At 41.3% G+C, this 21,144-nt stretch overlaps 1 protein-coding gene across 1 annotated transcript in view; it reads right to left on the bottom strand.

Moving 5' to 3' along the window:
• The window catches only part of pik3c2a (phosphatidylinositol-4-phosphate 3-kinase, catalytic subunit type 2 alpha), a 231,006-nt gene that overhangs the window by 72,932 nt on the left and 136,930 nt on the right, over nucleotides 1-21,144 (bottom strand). The window contains exons 9-13 of the mRNA XM_039740786.1: nucleotides 18,444-18,489; nucleotides 18,129-18,351; nucleotides 15,058-15,180; nucleotides 5,242-5,409; nucleotides 680-788 (exon numbers count right to left, since the gene is read on the bottom strand). Coding sequence (XP_039596720.1) covers nucleotides 680-788; nucleotides 5,242-5,409; nucleotides 15,058-15,180; nucleotides 18,129-18,351; nucleotides 18,444-18,489 — 669 coding nt within the window. The remainder of the gene's footprint in view (nucleotides 1-679; nucleotides 789-5,241; nucleotides 5,410-15,057; nucleotides 15,181-18,128; nucleotides 18,352-18,443; nucleotides 18,490-21,144) is intronic.

Below are 21,144 nucleotides of genomic sequence, written 5' to 3'. Positions count from 1 at the left end.
CCATAGTTGTGTTCTTTGCTTGATGCAGGCCAATACCATCTGAATAGTGTAACATCTTTTCCACGACCACAAGATACGCCTTCCTATACGGCCGTTTAAGAAATGAGAAGCTACTGACGGCATCAGTTAGAGTTAAATTACGTGTTGCCAGCATAAACATATTAGTCACTGCAGGACTTGTCCAATGGAAGGCTCTGACCTATTTGCTCAGTTAAATCCAGGTGGGGTCATTTTTTTTTTTTTTGGCCAGACAGTGTACTTGACTGAGCTTTTCTTACTGACTTCGACTCCATTATGGGGTTGTCTGCTTATCTAAAGTAGGCCAGGGAGGCTTTCCCTCTCATATCGGTCTAACGCTCAATCAAATGTCTCCCGTCGCATTTTCACTCAGTCATGAAACATGGAGCCATGTGACCCAGAACAGGATCAGAGTTTTGTGAAACTTTAAAACACGCAGGCTCTCATTTTAGGAATGATTTAAATCTCACATTTTACCTTTTCTAGAAGCACACAGGGCTCTAGAATGTTTATTTATAAGGCCCGTATTCCCTTTGATATCCTCAAATGTGCTTCCATTTATCCAGGTGACAGGAATCATTTACAACTTCTTACAACTTTTATCTTCAGTGAAATTTAGCATAATTGAGTGAGAAATGAATAAAAAAAAACAAGAGCTCACCTGTAGGACGATTCTCTCCGTTGGACTGCCCTTCCTATTAGCTGGGCCTGCTGGGGTCACAGGGACCGTCGTGCACAAATTAAGCAGCTTGGTTCCATTTGTTAGAACTCTAAAAAGGAAGCAGAAATTGCTTGAAATGAGATTAAGTTTTTTTTTTTTCATTTCCCATGCTTTAATATTTAATGAAAGAAAGATGTTAATCCATGCAATGGCTCCTGGAGGTGTGATAAGAGACTCCACTGAGCGTCTTTCTCTGCTGAGCCACTTATCTTCTGCCTAATTGCGATGTCCTGCAGCTCCAATGCTTTATCTTTCTCTCTCCGCTAACTAAACAGCCCAGGCCTGATTAGCTAAGATGTCAGACACCTTAAGCAGCAAGCAGAGCATCAGGATACAGATCTCCATCTTTGAGAGGACGACTGCTAGGCAGACACCAGTGCCCATCAGCAGGAGATACACTCACTGCCAAGAAGACGGAGTGGAGGCTGTGAGGCGACAGATCTACACTGGCATCTGGAAGGTTGCCAGTTCAAGTCCCATTACTTCCAGAAGGTATCCGACTACGTTGGGCCCTTGAGCAAGGCCCATAATCTGAAAATTGCTCCAGGGGAGCTGTACAATGGCTGATCCTGTGCTCTGACCTTCCAAAGATTATGGAAAATGACAAATTTCCCTTCTGGGATTAATAAAGTATATCAAAAGGTAAAAAAAAAAAAAATATGAGACACGGACATCACTAGAAACTTGTGTTCGGGAATGACTTCCGCAGCTCCATAAACGTAACCGTTACATAAGCACATAAGTGCTAGAGGTTCTGAGTTTACAAAACTGCAGAAATCCCTGCTGGGAAAAAAAAAAAAAATTGGGACACCTTTTTGAATTCCACCTAAAATATACAAAACAAGAAGGTATAACATCACAGGGAGGGACGACATGTGGAGAAAAGGGTGCCAACTCAGAATTTGGTCCTGCCCAAAAATTCAATAATATTGGAAATCCGTATAAAGAACCCTTAACTACTTGGTCTGTTTTAATGTCCCTTCTGGATTTTTAGCAATGTTTGTACCTGTGAGAATTAGCGTGTGATCAAATTAAAACAAAGGACAGATTTATTAAGAAAAAAAAAAGCACAAAAGAGTCTCCCACATACGAACAATGGAGTCACGTGGTTGAGGAGATTTACACAATAGAAAAAAAATGTTTTCTCTGTTAGGCTGCAATCACAGAGGTGGGTTCTGGCTCCACGCTCCCATGGCTGTTTGGGAACCCTTGAACCTAACACCGTCGATAATGAAACCGAGTGAGCTAGTCAGTGAAGGCAATAATTGAGCATCTGAGCAAGGGGATGGTTAAAAGTGAAACAGTGCTTTTATTTACAAGAAACAATCAAAAACAAAACAGTGTTCCATGTAAAGTGCAGTGCTCCAAATTCTTCATTAAATAATCCATAAAAGGTAAAACGTGGAGGTTAAAATAACAATAAGAAAAAGCAATCCTTTAAAACGAGAGGTAAAATATTCTTTAGGAAGCAATCTTAAAACAACAAACAAATCCGGGGTAACGTTTCTGTTAGCGTCTCACCTGCTTATCCCGTTTGGGCTTAGCAGCAGGCAAGACGCTCTCTGCAGCCGCCCTCCTCTTACACTTTCGCGAGACTGGAGACCTCCCGATCCCTGGCTTCGGTTTGGCTCTCATCCCAGTCCCCGAGACTTGATGTCCACCAATGACCAGGACGCACACACTGGGGACTCCACCACCAAGCCTCCCGACTTCCGCTGCCTTTCCGCGGCCTTCTGCGGCTCGTCGCTTTCCTCTAGGCACTCCCGCTACCTGGTCACTCAGCGGGAGCAACATCAACTCAAACGTCTGGGTGTTGGCCTAACATCCAGCTTCCTTACAGCTGCCCTCGATCGCGCGCTCAACACACGCACGCACCGCCTGCTTCCTCGCTCCCTGTAACCTCCGTCCTCTCTTTATCTCTTTTCTCCTCTCTCCATCTTTTTTTCCCCACAACCGACTCGCGCTTTTTAAAATGACGAGGGCCACAGCAGCTGCAGCATTAGCCATGGGACAATCACGAATGTGGGCAGTTCCTCACCTGTGCACTCGGTGAGAAACACCCACACCCTACGGATCGTCCCACGGCTCGCTATGATTATTTATTTAAAATGAATGGCCTTTGCTCAACGAGCTGTGGACCCATAACACCACAAGAGGCTTACAAAGTGCCAAACACGGCTAAAATGTATTTCTTTACCAAGTTAAACTAGCTGTGCTACCAATCTATGAGGGGCCAAAATCTAATAAGTGGAGTTCTGTCTGTCCGGCAGTTACTTTCTGTTGGACCGATTCAGGGCACTGCCTATTGGAATGTATTTTGTAATACAAGTACTCATAAAATTCACTGCATTTGTCATTCCAACTGAAGGAGCATCACAAACATTAGCACGGCTTTTACAAATCCCATACCAAACTGCATATAACAGAGACAGGCACACAGATACACAGACACACACCAACCTGTGTCCTTTTATTAAGGTGGCCTAGCTGTGCTACCCATCTAAGATGGGTTGAAATCTAAGTAATCAATGTATACCTCAGTGTTCATTTTTGCAGGGCACCATCTACTGAAATGTATTTCATAATGAATTAACAAAATGCACTGCATTTTTCATTCCAACAAATGGTGCATCACAAACATTAGCACTGCTTTTACGAATCCCATACCAAATGTTATATAATGGAGACATAACGACCAGATGGACACACAGACACTTGTCATTACATTAAGTGGGACTAGCTGTGCCAAGACGAGTTGGAATCAAAATAATCAACGCAGACTTCAGCAGGGCACCATCTTTGGATTGCATTTTGTAATGCACATAGTGATAAAATGCACTGCATTTTTCATTCCAACAGATGGCACATCTGAAACATTAACACTTCTTTTATGATTCCTATACCAAATGTCAATTAACAGAGACATAGAAACCGGATGGACACACAGATACATACACAGACATGTGTCCTTTTATTAAGGTGGACCAACTAAGACGAGTTGAAAAACATGTAATCAAAATTGATAGCAGTGTAACCATCTGCATTGCACCATCTATTGAAATGTATTACGTAATGAATGTAGTAGTAAAATGAACTACATTTTTCATTCCAACAGATGGCACATCAGAAACACTGGCACTGCTTTTATGAATCCCATACCAAATGTCATTTAACAGAGACATAACAACTAGATGGGCACAGATACAGACACAGGCACTTTATTAAGGTGGATTAAACCGATTTCTGTTGGTGCAGCAGTTACTCTCGGTTACACGTATTCAGCATTAACATTTGCAGTGGACCGTTTATTGGGATTTTTTTTTGATGGATGTAGCAATAAAGTGTATTACATTTTTCATTCCAACATATGGGGCATTATAAACATTAGCACTGCTTTTACAAATCCTATACCAAATGGCATGTAACAGAGACACGTCAATCAGGTGCACACACAGATACACACACACGCAGACATGAGTACTTTTATTAAGGAGGACAAGCTATGGTATCTATCTATCTATCTATCTATGCTATCGGTCATAAGTAATCAACGCAGACCAGTTTAAACATTTGAATTGTACCATTTATTGCAATATATTTTGTATGTAGTAGTAAAATGCACTGCATTTTTCATTCCAACAGATGGCACATCACAAACACTGGCACTGCTTTTATGAATGACATACCAAGTGTCATTTAACAGATACACGCACAGGCACTTGTCCTTTTGTTAAGGTGGATTTGTATGAGTGGAGCAGTGAGTCTCGGTTACACGTATTCAGCGTTATCATTTGCAGTGCGCCATCTATTGGGATTTACTTTGTAATGCATGTTGCTTCATCACTTCACCGCATAATGGGATTCCAAACACAGCCACCTTCAGACTCCATTTTTCTGGATTTGTGTTTGTGTGGCCTGGTCTGGGTTGGTAAATGTCTGTGCCTGCTGTTCTTGACGCACTCGGCGTCATGGTGTGTTAAAACGTCACACTGCATACAGCACGATGTTCACTTGTTCATTTCTCAGCTTCATCTGCATCGGAAGCTTTGCTGGACCGTGCTTGGACTTTGGTCTGTCGTGTTTATCGTTAATCTTTTCATGCTTAGTGTTTTTTTAGTTTATTAATTTGTGCTGTTGGGATATTGTGGGTAGGATTCTGCAAGCACAATGTTTGCTTGTTTTTATTTTTTCCTCATGACTTGTTTCACATATTCTTTCTAATTTGAATTACCAAACTGCTTTTTTTTCATGTCCCTGTGTGCAAGGTGGCTCAAGGCTGGGTGGGTTCCAGGGGTCCCCAAGTAAAATAAAGAAATCATAGTTCATCAGCGGTGTGAATCTGAGAGTCCTGCAAATGCTACACTCTGATGTGGCTAATATTCCCCATAATGGAAGGTTGTGCAGCGACTCAAGACATCTGCATAAAGCCCCTCAGAGCACAATACGGAGGAGCTCTATTCTTGTAAGAACACCGCCACACAAGGACGCTAAAATAAAATTACCTTTTGAAGTTAAAGAGCGTCATGGAGACTGTGCCAAGGAGATCAGGCCTTTTTCTTGGCTTGTTGGAATCAGGCGAGCTGCTGGCGTTCTGATTTAAAATGCCGTACAAAGCGAGATTGAGCACCGATTCCAAAGGCAGCTGAGAAATTGGAATAGGGAAGCTTATTCTGAAATAGAGGGGAGAAAAAAAAAATATTAATTAAACTCATCTTTATATACAATAATTGCCCCCCCCCCTTTTAAAAACAGAGGGGCACTGAGGAATCAAACATAATTTGCACCAAATTGAGAATTTGGGCGTTTTGGCTTCTGCGGAGCCGTGTTGGGCGCTGCAGTGTTATTTGAGAATGCAGGGTAAATTCTGCTTCGCTTCCTCGAGTTGAACCTAAATCTGCCGAAACAGAATCAGAATGACAGGAAACTCTAATGTCTAACTTGATAACCTTTAGAAATCTAACACAAGGAGTCAAATAAAGGACAAGAAAATCAAATACATTTCCTTTGTACGTATGTATGTACAGTATTCATGAGGACTTGTCATGCAGGACCAATTTTCAGCTCATTCTCATGTATTAAGAAAACGTCAAGTGCTTTATTTTCATCTGTGTTCCTGAACAATTCTGTTGTTTGAAAATGTAAACAGTAATTTGATGCAACGGAAACTGTAAAGTATATGAATAAAACACATTTCTTAATAAATATTCATTATTGTGTTTTCAAGAATACGTTTGGTATTTTTCCAGTTGTAGTTATTTCTTCACATGTTCATTTTACACCTGAAATTCTGAAGCACCTATAGACCAGAATCGTCTCCTTGTTCCTTATACAATCCTACCTTTTGACCTACCCAGCTGCTCTCCAGGGTCATATGATTAAGGTTCATTTCCTGTCTACTATATTTTACACATCAGTGCCACCTGCTGGCTCAGAGCAAGTAAAACACCTGAACAGACTGAAGCCAAACTATCAGACAAAATGAACAGAGCTCAACGATCGATAAATCGTTCGCTAGAGAGGGATGGATAGATAGATGGATAGATAGATAGATAGATAGATGGATAGATAGAGGGATGGATAGATAGATGGATAGATAGATACTTTATTAATCCCAAGGGGAAATTCACATACCCCAGCAGCAGCATACTGATAAAGAACAATATTAAATTAAAGAGTGATAACAATGCAGTTATAACAGACAATAACTTTGTATAATGTTAAGGTTTACCCCACGGTTGGAATTTAAAGTCGCATAGTGTGGGGTCTCCTCAGTCTGTCAGTGGAGCAGGATGGTGACACCAGTCTGTCTCTGAAGCTGCTCCTCTGTCTGGAGATGATCCTGTTCAGTGGATGCAGTGGATTCTCCATGACTGACAGGAGTCTGCTCAGCGCCCGTCGCTTTGCCACGGATGTCAAACCGTCCAGCTCCGTGCCTACAATACAGCCTGCCTTCCTCACCAGTTTGTCCCTCTTCTTTATGCTGCCTCCTCAGCACACCACCAAATAGAAGAGGGCACTCATCACAACCGTCTGATAGAACATCTGCAGCATCTTATTGCAGATGTTGAAGGACGCCAGCCTTCTAAGGAAGTATAGTCGGCGCTGTCCCTTCTTACACAGAGCATCAGTATTGGCAGTCCAGTCCAATTTATCATCCTGGGCAAAGACAAGTGTGCAGCTTCCATCTACTGTAATAAAAAATGGAGTATTGTGGGCTTTTGCAGGGGGGTGTTTGGTGAGGCATACTTAGATGCTCTCTAAAAGCAAAGGGATGGAACCCAAATTTTTGAACATGGGGGTTCCAGTGCCCTCCTATGAGGTACAGTTTTCATACCAGTGCCACCAGGTGGCTCAGAGTAAGTGAACCATCCGAACAGATGGAGGTCAGACTGGCAGACAAAATGATCAGAGCTTAACTTACATACCTGGGCAATGCTGAGTGCTGCTTCTGTCTACTGCAACATAACATGGAGCATCATGTAACTTGTGCAGGGGGAATGTTGGGTGAGGTCTGATCGAGAGTGTAGCGTAACACAAAGGAGGATCAAAACGGTGCTTAACTTCTGCTTTGTCGATGTGTGGAATGATCTGCCTGCTAACATAAGAGATGCCGCTTCAGTCTCAGGCTGAAGACTCTTTAGTCTGCCATACCTTGACTAGAGGTGCTGAATCGCTGTGCATGCAGTGTCACTGTTTGTTAGTCATTTTACAGTAATAGGTGATATAATATTTATAAACCATTAGTAACCCTCCTCCATTCTGTTTCTCTTCTCAGTACCCTGATGTGCCACTTGGTGCCAATGCTATACAGCCAGTGGAAAGCCACCTGAGATAAAGGAGCAGTGGAATCATTGGATAGAGGGCTCCTATCATCAGACTGGATGGCGCAGCACTGTAGAATGCCCGGGGAAAAGGCGAGACAAGTTGGTCTCATTTTGTCTCTTACACCATTTCTTATAATTTCATCACCTTTGTTGTCCATTGTTTATAGTTCTACAATTAACTAATCAACAGATATTACCGGTTTTCAGTTATGTTGATCAGTTTCTGTGTTTCCTGTGTCTTTTAATGTATTTTAGTGTTTGTTAATTCTGTATTCAGTAATTTGTAAAATCTATTATTGCAGTTTGCCTTGGGAATTCTCATCATACTGTGTGCAAGATCAGATTATTTTGTATTTCTGATGTGGCAAAGACAGACTGGCCTTTGAGCTCTGATAAGAGGACTACTTGTATCCTTTTCTTTGTGTTATATCGACCCTGTGTTTCGACACCCATTTCCTGCACAACCTACATGGGAAGGGGGTCTCTCTCTCTCTCAGAATTGTCTTTCACAAGATTTCTTCTATTTTTTCCTGCTCTTTTTTTTCTTTATTAATTTTTCTTAAGAAACTCAAGGTTGGGGGGTTCCGTCAATTAAACAGGGCCTGTTAAAGCCTACTGAGTCATTCTTTGTGTGATTTTGGGCTTTACATAAAAAACTGTTGTATTGGATACGTTTTAAGGCCCCCCCACCACCAAAGGAAGAACCCTGTACCCAATAGCTGCATTATAAAATGCCAAGAGCAGGCTAGATAGTTTTGTATTTTCATAAAAAAATGCTTCACATTAGAACACAATTTCAAACGACAAACTAATGAATACCATGATCTGTGAAGAAACAACTTTGACTTCAAAAAGACCAAACTGATCCTTTACAATCGATCAGCAAAGCAGAGCACACTTCCACTACTTCATGTTGTAACTTACGGTGAAAGAGTGTGAGGTAAGGCGGGTGATGAGGAAGGTGAACCCGAGGAAGGCTGCAGGACCCGACGGTGTGGCTGGATGGGTGCTGAAAGACTGTGAGGATCAACTGGTCAGAATCCTCACTAGGATTTTCAACCAGTCCCAAGCCACTGTCCCATCCTGCCTCAAGTCCTCCATCATTGTTCACGAACAATTTGAATGACTTCCGCCCAGTGGCACTCACATCTGTCATCATGAAGTACTTTGAGAAACTGGTGTGAAGTCATATCATCACCTGCCTGTACAGCAGACCTGAACCCATTTCAATGTGCTTACAAAGCAAAGAGATCCACGGAGGACGCTGTGGCCACAGCCCTTCATGCTGCCCTGACCCAACTGGAGCTGCAGGGGAGTTACGCCAGACTGCTCTTTGTGGACTTCAGCTCGGCGTTTAACACCATCCTCCCACAATGACTGGTGTCCAAACTGGTAGATCTGGGACTTCCATCACTCACCTGCAGTTGGATACTAGACTTCCTGTCTGGTCGCTCCCAGAGGGTCAGGCTGGGTCCCCACACCTCCACTGCTCTCCGTCTCAACACTGGGATGCTGCAGGGTTGTGTGCTCAGCCCGCTCCTCTACACATTTGACTGTGTCCCCACTCACCATAGCAACAAGATCATAAAGTTCACGGATGACATGACGATGGTCGGATTCATCTCGGGCAAGGAGGGTGAGCTGGCATACAGGGATGAGGTGGAGCGGCTGTCAGAGTGGCACAGAGTCAATAACCTGCTCCTCAACGCCACAAAAATGAAGGAGCTTGTTATTAACTTTAGAAAAAACAAAACGGACATCCAGCCACTCATCATTGGTAGTGGGGGCTGTGTGGAGAGGGTCCGGGTGTTCAGGTTTCTGGGCATTGAGCTGGAGGATGACCTGACCTGAAGCGCCAACACCAAGGAGCTGCTCAAGAAGGCGCAACAGAGACTGAGAATCCTCACAAAGAACCATCTCCCCAAAAATCTGCTCCTGGCCTTTTCTCACTGTTCCATCGAGAGTGCGCTCGCGTACGGACTGTGTGTGGGGTACGGCGCTCCACAGGGTCGTCAGGACAGTGGAGAGAACAATTGGCTGAACCCTCCACACTCTGGAACACCTCCTGATGCCGCAAAAAGCACTACATATTTCACAGGATTCATCACATCCCAGTCATTGCCTCTTCCAGCTTTTGGCATCGGGCAAGAAATACAGAACAATGAAAACCAGGAGAAACCGCCTTAAAACGACTTTTATCCAAAAGCAATCATGGCCCTGAACTCAAATAAAACTGCTCCATATCATCATCTAAATGTGCAATACAGACCTGAAGTCAACCAGTGCAATTTGTATATTTTGTAAAGTACTTTTATTACTATTCGGTTCTTGTCTTTTTAACTCTTATGCCTCACACTGAGTCAACTGCACCTTCAATTTCGTTGTTCCTTTGTAAAAGTGACAAGATCTATCTATCTATCTAACAAACATTTAATGATATCCATCTACTAGCTGAAATACCCGGCATTGCCCAGGAGGAAAATAATTAAAAAAAAAAAATTGTTCAAGAAAAATATTATAAAAAAAAAACACAACTTGACAGATTCATTTGTGTTTTGTGGTGCAGTAATAAGTTTTTACATGCAGAATTTTTGACAACAACAAAAAAAAAAAAGGGTCAATTAAATTAATAGTATTATTAGGTTGAATTATTTCTATTATCACTACAACATTGTTACAATAAGAATAATGAAACAAATATTAAACGGCAAACAAATACTACTACAGATTTTTCATGATAAATCTGTCGGTTGCTTTCACGGAGCTCACCAGAAACATTCCGAGCGTCAACTGGATAATAACAGACATACAAGACCACAAGACTGACAGTCTGCTTTATATATATGATTGTGGCTAATTGTTGGAGAGGTGTTCATGGGAAGGTGATTTGTGGAATAAAAACTCTTTATTTTATTTGTATTCTTACACTAGCCATCCCCTGTGTCTTCGTCTGTGTATTAGTGAAACAGGACAGTGAGGAGGGTCCTGCCCAGCTCCCTACTCCTGACGTCACTCTTCCCCCCCCTCTCGGCCCGTAGCTGTTGTCTCAGATTAGGGCGAATATATCGCTCCTGCAAGTGAACTGTGATTCTTAGCGCAGTGAGAGAAGTCGCAAAATCAACCAGAATGTTCAAGCAAATTATACAAAAAAAAAAAAAAGATCAAAATCCATTAAGTAGTTCTCTCGTTTGCTAACTAAGCGGAGTTAAGGTTACGCCCCGAGGCAGACGCATGAGTGAGGAGGGCACCACAGCCCGAAGAGTCTCTCTCGGAGTCGTGCTAATAAATCGGTACCGCAAGCGAACTGTGATACTTAGCGCAATGAGAGAAGTCGCAAAATCAATTCAATGTTAAAGCAAATTATAGAAAAAACCCGATCTAAATCCATGAAGTAGTTCTCTCATGAAAAGTGGACAGACATACAAAAAACTAAGAAATTTCGCACTTGGACCACAAAATTTTTAAAACCGTTTCTTAGCAAGCAGTTATGGGTCAAGGGTAACCTACATTTCAAATTTTAAGTCCCAAGTCCTCATGGTTCAGGAGATTTTCTGATGAGTGAGTCAGTGGTATTTGGATTTTATATACAGTATATATATATATACAGTATATATAGATTGTCTGGGGCTCTCTGGCGCCCCTTTGTGGTTACTAAGCATCAACTGGATGATAACATACTTACCAGACCACAAGATTGTTACAGTCTCCTTTATATATAAGACTAGCAAAATACCAGCCACGCTAAATACTGCCTTAAAATTTTTATTAAGAAGAAAATTAAACCTTTTTAAACTGAGGGAAAATATACCAATAATATTTGTTAAGGATCTCTTTGTATGCCACGTTGTCAGTTCGGCCCTCCGGTTGTAATATGACCAAGCTGTGCGCTGAGCTTACTCTTGAGCATGTAACGTACAGTCGGCCATGTGAACAGTAATCTTGTTTCAAATCTCACAGCTTGGATTGCTGCTGTCATAATCGGTTTGAGTTTCATGGTTTGTTTCAATGACGACAGTATTTGTAGGACTTGTGTTGAAGTGACATTCGACATCTGTCAAGCGTTGTAAGCATACAACCGGTTTCATCGATAACTTCACATCCAGCTTTTGAGATTTTAAACATTCATAAACATCAAAGTGTCCACTACTGAAATCGTCACCTGTCAATCTAAGATGTTTAAGAGGCATTGGCGGTTGTCGAAAGGTGTAAAATATTTGGCCATTTGGGTACACTTGAAAGGGACAACCAAACAATTCAGCGGCGGCCATCAACTCACATGCAGATCCATAGGTGAAGGGCTTAAGCATTTCACTCTTCTAGTGCTCCTGTGTAGTCTAATTATCTCCTGTACCGTCATCAGTCCACACCTTGAACCTGTCCCAGTCATTCAATACATAAGACACAATGGATATCAAGAGTGAGCCTGATATGGCCGTGCAATATGTAACACAGAGAATGGAAAAGGCAGGTGCCATCTCCGGGCATGGAAACCACTCGGTAAGTGACAGTTCTTTGATCGATGGTGATCACCTCGATAGACATGTTAATGGGGAGCGGTTGGAATGATAAAGGAAATGGGGACCTGAACAATGTAAAGTAAGTCTAAAATACCTACACAATAACTATAATCGTAATAAATGAACAATAAAACAGCGGAGAAGCCGTGGCTTTTTATGTAAATAAAAAGGCTGTAGTTATCAGCAGGGAGACATGAATCCGTGGCGAAGCAAGGAAGGGAATGTAGAGACTGGAGCGACAGGCGGCCTTATATAGGCAGGCAGCCAACAACGTGTGAGGCGTTGGGATGAGGGGCCCAACGGCGCCTCACACAGTGACCGAGCTGCAGGCTATGGGCGATATATATGCGTAAGTAGGATTCAGTTAGCGTTGGGAACCCGCGTACCAAATTTCTTGAAGATGGGCCCATAAGTAACAAAGACCGTTGTAAAGTTCAATATGGCGGCCGACAGTGGCATCATACCACCGAAATAAGTACATACATTGGTTTCGGTTAGCGCAGGGAAGCCACCTACTAATTTTCGTGAAGATGGGGCCATGAATAAGAAAGTTCAACATGGCGGACGTTGTTGACAGTTATGACTGTTACACGTAGAATTTCGAAATGAAACCTGCTTAACTTTTGTAAGTAAGCTGTAATGAATGAGCCTGCCAAATTTCAGCCTTCTACCTACACGGGAAGTTGGAGAATTAGTGACGTTGGAAAGTTCAATATGGGGGCCGACAGTGGCGTCATACCATCGAAATAAGTAAAATTAGTGGCGTACATCAGTTTCGGTTAGCGCGCAGGGAAGCCGCCTACCAAATTTCATGAAGATGGGGCCATGAATAAGAAAGTTGTCATGGCAGGCGTTATGACCGTTACGTGTAGAATTTCGAAATGAAACCTGCTTAACTTTTGTAAGTAAGCTGTAAGGAATGAGCCTGCCAAATTTCAGCCTTCTACCTACACAGGAAGTTGGAGAATTAGTGATATTAGTGCTTTGCCTTTTATTAGTATACTGTAGATTATGAAATATTCAAGTAATCATATACTGGTAGAAACAGTCTATAATCAAATCCACACCTTGGTACAGGTATCTTCCACCATCTCGCACTCACTCTTCATTCCTTCATGCTCTCATTTTCTTGTACCTTACATAAACTGTACTTCATACATTAAATACCATGTGAAAAACATCCTTAACCTTGCATGGCATTCAGTTTTCTGCATCAGTGATGCCCCCCACAATCTTCTGGATCATGGACTACCAGACCAAGAGACAGCACTTTGTGAGCATTTTGTGGCTCAGCAGTTTGTGGTTGAGGGGGTGTGTGTGTCAGAAATGGTGGTGTGTAATACTGGAGCACCTCAGGGGTCTGTCCGGTCTCCTTTTCTGTTCACTCCTCTGCACAATGAATGTCCAGCATACCACCATCTACAGAAGTTTTCAGACAACTCCTCCATTATGGGCTGCATTAAAAATGGAGACAAGTCGGAGTACACGAAAGTTGTGGAAGACTTTGTCCTTGTGATGCAGGGATGACAACCAGCAATGTGAATTTCCCCTTAGAATTAATAAAGTATCTATCTATCTATCTATCTATCTATCCATCCATCAATTATCCAACCCGCTATAACCTAACTACAGGGTCACAGGGGTCTGCTGGAGCCAATCCCAGTCAACACAGGGCACAAGGTAGGAAACAAACCCTGTCTATCTCAATATCAGCAAGGGAAAAGAGCTGGTGGTGGATGTCCGGCATGCCAAGGAGCCTCTAAAGATCAGTCACCATACCGAGGGAGGACATGGAAGTGGTACAGAGATACAAGTACCACCAAACTGGGCAGGTCTGACAACCCAGTGGCGCTGGACAAGAAGGGCCAGAACAGACTGGACTTCCTAAGGAGTCTCGGATGTTTTGATGTGTGCAGCAAGCTGCTGGAGATGTTTATCAGTCCACAGTAGCCAGTGTGGCGTTCTACACTGCGGTCTCTTGGTGAAGCAACTTGAGCTAAAAAAAAAAAACAAAATGAATGAAAAACCCACCAGGAAAGCCTGCATCCATCACAGGGCCAGCCCTGGACACACTGGAAGCTGTGGTGGAAAAGAGGCTGGTGGCAAAACTCAATGACATCATGGTGTGCTAAGAACACCTCTGGGGGTCTTTCCTGCCCACTGATATCAGGCAATTCAATACTTCCTCCTGATGTACTTGTTAAGTTTATTTTTACTGATTGATTGGCTGCATTCGTCCTGCGAGTCTCTATCCTTGCTTTTTGTTTCTGCTGCTGTATTCATCTGAACTTCACCATGGGATTAATAAAGTTTATCTAAACTAAGAATGAAACAATCTTGGATATGCGGTAAGGAAATACAAATAATTGAATAAAGGAAAAAGAATAAAAAAAATTATATATCTATGAAATGGAATTTTGGGGCGCTGACTTTTATTCTAACTCCAATACCTCTAGAATTTATATAAAATTTCATGTCCTCAGTTGAACCAGAATGGATGAGTTCACCTTGACACTCTGTCAGTCACAGGTCTGCTCATGTCAAGCAGAGTCCAGGATGCAAAGACCTGTGAAATTATCTAATATTTGAGAATTCAATCAAAGACAAAGAGGAAGAGCACGAAGCTGACATCCAAATTCTACTGCAGACCACCGAATGTTATAATGATTTAATAAACTAAAATGTATTCCTATCCTGCTGGCTATAGACACTTCTGCCAAGGCCTGGAGGACACCTTGCCAACCTGATCTATGGACACCCTGCTAGTCTGCCAGTCTGAATCATCACATAAGGATTTCAGATTTGAGATGCAGGTAAGATTTACGTAGATTTAGTCCAACAGTACACCTTGAGCAGCAGCCATTGCCCTTCAACTTAACTTCTGGATTGTCCATTCTACTTAAATATAAAGGCGAGCACTGCTAAAGGGACATTAGTGGTGACCATGCGCAAAAATTAATAAAAGACAAGTACTTACAGTTCATCCCATTTAATGAGGTAAAAGAAGCTCTTGTAAGTTCCGACTTTCTTCGACTGAACTGGCTTAAACAAGTTCCTTCCGTTATGCATCAGTGAGCACTGCATGTAGTACTTTTCATAGCTATAAAATAAAAAAAAAGAATACATAACCGTTATTTATAAGTTCCTCCAAAGTAGGTCCTATGCATGGAACAGAAGTAAGAGTTTGATGTTTGGTATTGATACCAGCTCTTGAACCTGAATACTGGAACTAAAAGAGTTCCAAAACAAATAACGGAAAACTCCCCCGAACAAAAACCTCTGCTGCACCACACAATCATGCACCTCTCTTGTATGGCGCAATCCATACATCGATATTCGGAGCCTCCTCTATGGACTACCCAGCAAGCTTACACTAAAGTGTGTTTGAAAAGCAGTGGGGGCTTGTGGGGTCTGAAGTGTGTGTATATATATATATATATATATATATATATATATATATATATATATATATATATATATATATATATATATATATATGAACATTAGAACACTCTGGACGAGAACAGGCCATTCAGGCCAACAAAGCTCGCCAGTCCTATCAACTTGTTTCCTCCAAGAAAACATCGAGTTTTTAAAGTCCCTAACGTCTTACTGTCCACCACACTACTTGGTGCTTATTCCAAGTGTCTATCGTTCTTTGTGTAAAGAAAAACTTCCTAATGTTTGTGCGAAATTTACCCTTAACAGGTTTCCAACTGTGTCCCCGTGTTCTTGATGAACTCATTTTAAAATACAAGTCTCGATCCACTGGACTAATTCCCTTCATAATTTCAAACACTTCAATCATGTCACCTCTTAATCTTCTTTTTCTTAAACTGTAAAGGCTCAGCTCTTTTAATCTTTCCTCATAATTCAACCCCTGTAGCCCTGGAATCAGCCTAGTTGCTCTTCTCTGGACCTTTTCTTGTGCTGCTATGTCCTTTTTGTAGCCTGGAGACCAAAACTGCACACAGTACTCAAGATGAGGCCTCACCAGTGCATTATAAAGGTTGAGCAGAACCTCCTGTGACTTGTACTCCACAGATCAAGGCTATATAACCTGACATTCTGTTAGCCTTCTTAATGGCTTCTGAACACTGATGGGAAGTTGATAGCTTAGAGTCCACTATGACTCCTAAATCCTTCTCATAAGGTGGACTCTCGATTTTCCGACTGCCCATTGTGTATTCAAACCTAATATTTTTACTTCCTATGTGTAATACTTTACATTTACTGACATTAAATTTCATCTGCCACAAATCTGCCCAAGCCTGTCTGCTATCCAAGTCCTTCTGTAATGATATAACAGATTCCAAATTATCTGCTAATCCACCTATCTTGGTATCATCTGCAAACTTAACCAGCTTGTTACTTATATTCCTATCTAAATCATTTATATATATTAAAAATAGCAGCGCCCTAGCACTGACCCCTGTGGAACACCACTCTTAACATCGGCCAGTTCTGATGAGGTTCCTCGCACCATCACCCTCTGCTTCCTGTGTCTGAGCCAATTCTGCACCCATCTAAAAACATCACCCTGAACTCCCACTTCTTTTAACTTGATGCCCAACCTCTCATGTGGCACCTTATCAAATGCTTTCTGAAAGTCCAGATAAATAATATCATAAGCTCCACTTTGATCATATTCTTTTTGTTGCCTCCTCATTGAATTCCAGCATGTTAGTAAAACACGACCTCTCTCTTCTGAACCCATGCTGACTGTTCAGAATAACTCCTGTCCTTGCCATGTGTTGCTCAATCTTATCCTTAATAATTCCTTCCATTAATTTTCCTGTGATACATGTTAAGCTTACTGGCCTATAGTTGCTTGGATCTGCCCTGTCACCCTTTTTATATAATGGGATGATATTTGCCATTTTCCAGTCCTTTGGAATCTCTCCAGTGCACAGTGACTTCCTAAAAAATGTGTCAAGGGTTTATATATGTACTCACTAGCCTCCTTAAGAACACGAGGATAAATATTATTTAAAAAAAATATATATATATATAAATATATATATAAAAAATAACTAACACCCTTACACCGACCTCTATGGAACACCACTCTTAACATCATGGTGTATTGTTCAACAGAAAAAGGCAAAACTACACACAACATGGCTTGTACCTGAGCAGGAGCGTGACCTGAGGTGCGTTTTCTTTAATAAAAGGGTAAGTGTCTGTCTGGATCCCATGCTTTTGTCAATCCAAAAGATGGCACAACACTAACATTTTTAGAAGTACAACGTATTGCAATGTGCCACCTATTGGAATGACAAATGCAAGCATTTGTCGCAATGCACTTCATTACTCCACATGTTTGTGATGTACCGTCTGTTGAAATGATTACCACAAGCATTACAAAATACATTCCGATAGACGGTGCACTGTGGTCTAGGCTGATTACTTAGATTTCAACCTGTCTTGGTCAGGTGGCACCGCTAGTTTAAAAATATTTTAATAAAAATATAAACTTGTGTGTTGTGGGCCTATGACTAGATGAATTGACATTTATTTAGATTACACAATAGGAGTAATCTGACATTATTTTAATGGACTTTTTGATAATGTTTGCTTTTGATCAGCGTTTATCTCCAAAGATGCCTGTTGTATCGGAGGCTTTGTTAACTCTGTTCTGCTTGAACACATGAGGTTAAGATTGTTCTGGGCTGTCAGTAGAAACTACACAGTGTTTAGTAACACATTAAAACGTATCAATTTAGGTGGAGTTTTCCTTTAGTAAGCTAAAATTGCATTTCTGATGTGTCATGTTTTCTTCTTCACCACAGATGTCCACAGGTGTTCCAGAAGCCCATGGACTAATGGAGATTAATTTATTAGGTGACACTCTCAAAGGCTGTTGCTTGTTGGAGTAAAGAGGTCACATGACAAAAAGCCACAATGTTCATAGGAAGTTCACAGGCGGAATTATAAATGAACAATGAAAATAGAAACTGATCAGCACATCACAACAAAAAGAGAACACATTGTCGCATTACAAAGTCCAGTCTTGTTCTCAATGGTGGTGGGGACCTTCAGACTCACCTGCTCACCCAATTAGCTGAAATCCCGTGAGCAGCAAACAGAGTAAACTGCAGGTGTTCTGTTGTTTTGTAGGCCTCTTTTATGGCTCTCGTCTCGGCTACGCTGGACTCTGTAGATGCAGGGCTGCTACTAAATGATTTCAAGTACAGCTGCAGGAGGTCACAGACTGCTGTGGTCAGGGCATTCATGCTTTCTTCAACTGGGCTGTTAGGACCCGACGATGCTACGGATGTAAAACAACACACCATGTTAGTCTTTAATGAAAGCAACAGTGGTGGTGCCATCCTCTTAGAAGAAAGGATAATGTAAACTTACCAGCTGAAGTGCTTTTAGTAAAGCCATCTGCAGACTTCAAACCGGCCTACAGAACAGAAAATGACACAGTCTGTGAGTTTAAGTGCCTGTCAAGTCCAAACTGTTTTGATACCCATTGAAAAGAATCGTTAGGGTTTTATAAGAACACTAGCTGATACCTGCCGCTTTGCAATCATTTCATTAAAAAGCTGTCATACTAAGTTTACAAAATAAAATGTATAACAAAAAAGAATATGAATTTCACACTAATAACTCACCCCTTCTAGGATTACTTCACAACAAACTGCAGTCTCAATTATCACTAATTTTAAATAGACAGTAGAAATCTGCTCATCAATGTGAGCTAAATAAAACCTTTTATTAAAACACATCTTTATTTATCAGCATCTGCTTTTCTATCTCATATAAAGCATTCATGAGACACATCTCTCACAATAACTCAACAATGGTAATATTAATTAATACGCTATTTGTTATATCTTTACCTTTTTAAGTTGAATATCTTTAAAATTATTAAATAAATATTCACATAGTATTCTTTTTTTAATATTTAAAAATACAGGTAAAATTCCGTTACAATGAATATCTTTACAACGAAGGATTTTTATGGTCCCGACAGTTTCCGCATATGACGCGAGTCTATAGAAATCTCTTTACTACGAAGTACATTCAGCAGATACTTGCACAAAAGACTTTGAAATGCCTGAATGAATCATCTGCAGAGCAGTTAGTTCTGTGGCCACAGCTCAGTTGTGCACAATGATCCCCAAACAGAAACATTTTCTTTTTTTTTTCTTTCTTCGAACTTTCCTCGTGCCTTGTTTGTTTTCGGTGGTTTTCAGCGATACCTTTTGCTTATTGCTCATCAACATTTGAAAAACATCCGTTGGATTTAACTCATTGTCACCCTCCTATAGAAACGGCAGACACGAAAAAACGATAACAGTTCATATTAGGAAAAAAAATTGGAAAAAAAAGAATTCGGAATTTCGCCATCGACACTATCAACTTTCTTGAAAGGCCGAGCAAAAAAAGAAGGAAAACCTCTGGTTGCAAATGTATGTGAACTGCTGCATTTGAAGACATCGAAAAAGCAGTTTTTATGCGGCTCAGTGACGCTCGTTCAAGAAACATTCTTATTAATGTGGCACTAATTCAAGAAAATGTGAGGTTTGTAAACTCCCTTGGGACCTCCGTCTATGGGACAACACGCCGAACAGCATCCTGAAGTGCGATCTCCGAGTCTATGGAAGACTGTTTATCTGCTGCTGGGGCAACAGCAGGCTCAAAGCTATGCTGTGTCTCTCCACCAAAGCAAACAGAAAAGATATCGGTGGGTAATGCAAGGTATATTTGTAAATGCAGATAACAGGTTTACTTGGTCACTGACCTGGCCTTGACCCTGCCTGACTGCTGTATCTGTGTAAAGCAAAGTGGCAGATCACGCTACAATACATAAGTGTGCCGCTCCCGTTTCAAGCTGAATAAAGCTGGCTTTGCTAAAGTACTGAGACTAAGCCTTGTGTTTTGGGGTGTAAGACAGGGACTTATAATAGCGCAACCCCGATCTTTCATGATTTGCTTCTGTGTCGCTTCACTGCAGCGCTATGAGGCTGATGTTGCCCTGCCCGGCAACAGACAAACAATCTTCCACAGACGGTGCAATCACGCTTCGGGACACACTTAAGTGTTTTGTTCCCGTTGGGTGGGGAGTGGGTCTCAAGAGTTCAGAAACCTCACAACATGCTTCTACATTTAGATAATGTTCGCCTTGAATTCCTCCCACCCAACTGCACAGCAGTGCTTCAGCCATTGGATTTGGGCATCATTCGCACCCTGAAAGTGTATTATCGCACGGAAATGCTGGGAAAAATTCTCGTCAGAATAACTTGTGGACAGGAGGAGATTAAAATAAATGCAAAAGAAGCTATTGAAATGATTGCAAACGCTTGGGCGCATGTTAAAGAAAGCACAATAGTAACAAATACAGAATCTCATTACAATGAAATTTTGTTTTAGGTCCCTGGGAGTTCGTTGTAATGGAATCACATATTAAATCACATATTTGATTGCAACCTTTTCCATAAGGGCCATTTTATACTTTTTATTATGAAGATTAATTTTTTTTATTGAATTTTTCATATCTCAAATTTCATCAATAATTGTTTATTAAAGTTGCTTCTTATATTTTCTTCGATTGTAATCAATACAAAGAAGGTGAAAACAACTCAAAAACTGTTCAGGGAAAAAAGGAAAAGCAAATGCAACAAAAACCTGGTTGTATTAGTGTGCACACCCCCTAAACCGGGGGTGCCCAATGCGTCAATCGCCTGGTAGATCGCAAAGCTAGTACAGGTATATCGTGTTGCATTCAAAAAAGTTTTTTAAAATGATAGTCTGTCATATATCCTCCCTATGGCAATTGCCACTTGATTGACATATAGGACGGCCAGTCTGAGATCGCTTCTCTTCTAACACACTGGTCATCCCTGCCGCACGATCAAACACATGAGCTACTGCAAAACTCTGTCTGTCTAAGTGATCTAGTTAGCCTTCCAATTTATATCGACTAAAGAAGGGATTTAAAAAAGAAATTGTTGTTTATGGGCTGGATGTGGAATTGGAAGAGGATTTTTTCCTCTCACAATGTCACAATTGAAGTGCGTTTGACTGATCTGTCAATCTATCATTGCTATTCCAA

Source organism: Polypterus senegalus, chromosome 1, assembly GCF_016835505.1.
Source record: "Polypterus senegalus isolate Bchr_013 chromosome 1, ASM1683550v1, whole genome shotgun sequence".
NCBI lineage: Eukaryota > Metazoa > Chordata > Cladistia > Polypteriformes > Polypteridae > Polypterus > Polypterus senegalus.
This window is presented reverse-complemented; position numbering and strand designations above follow the sequence as displayed.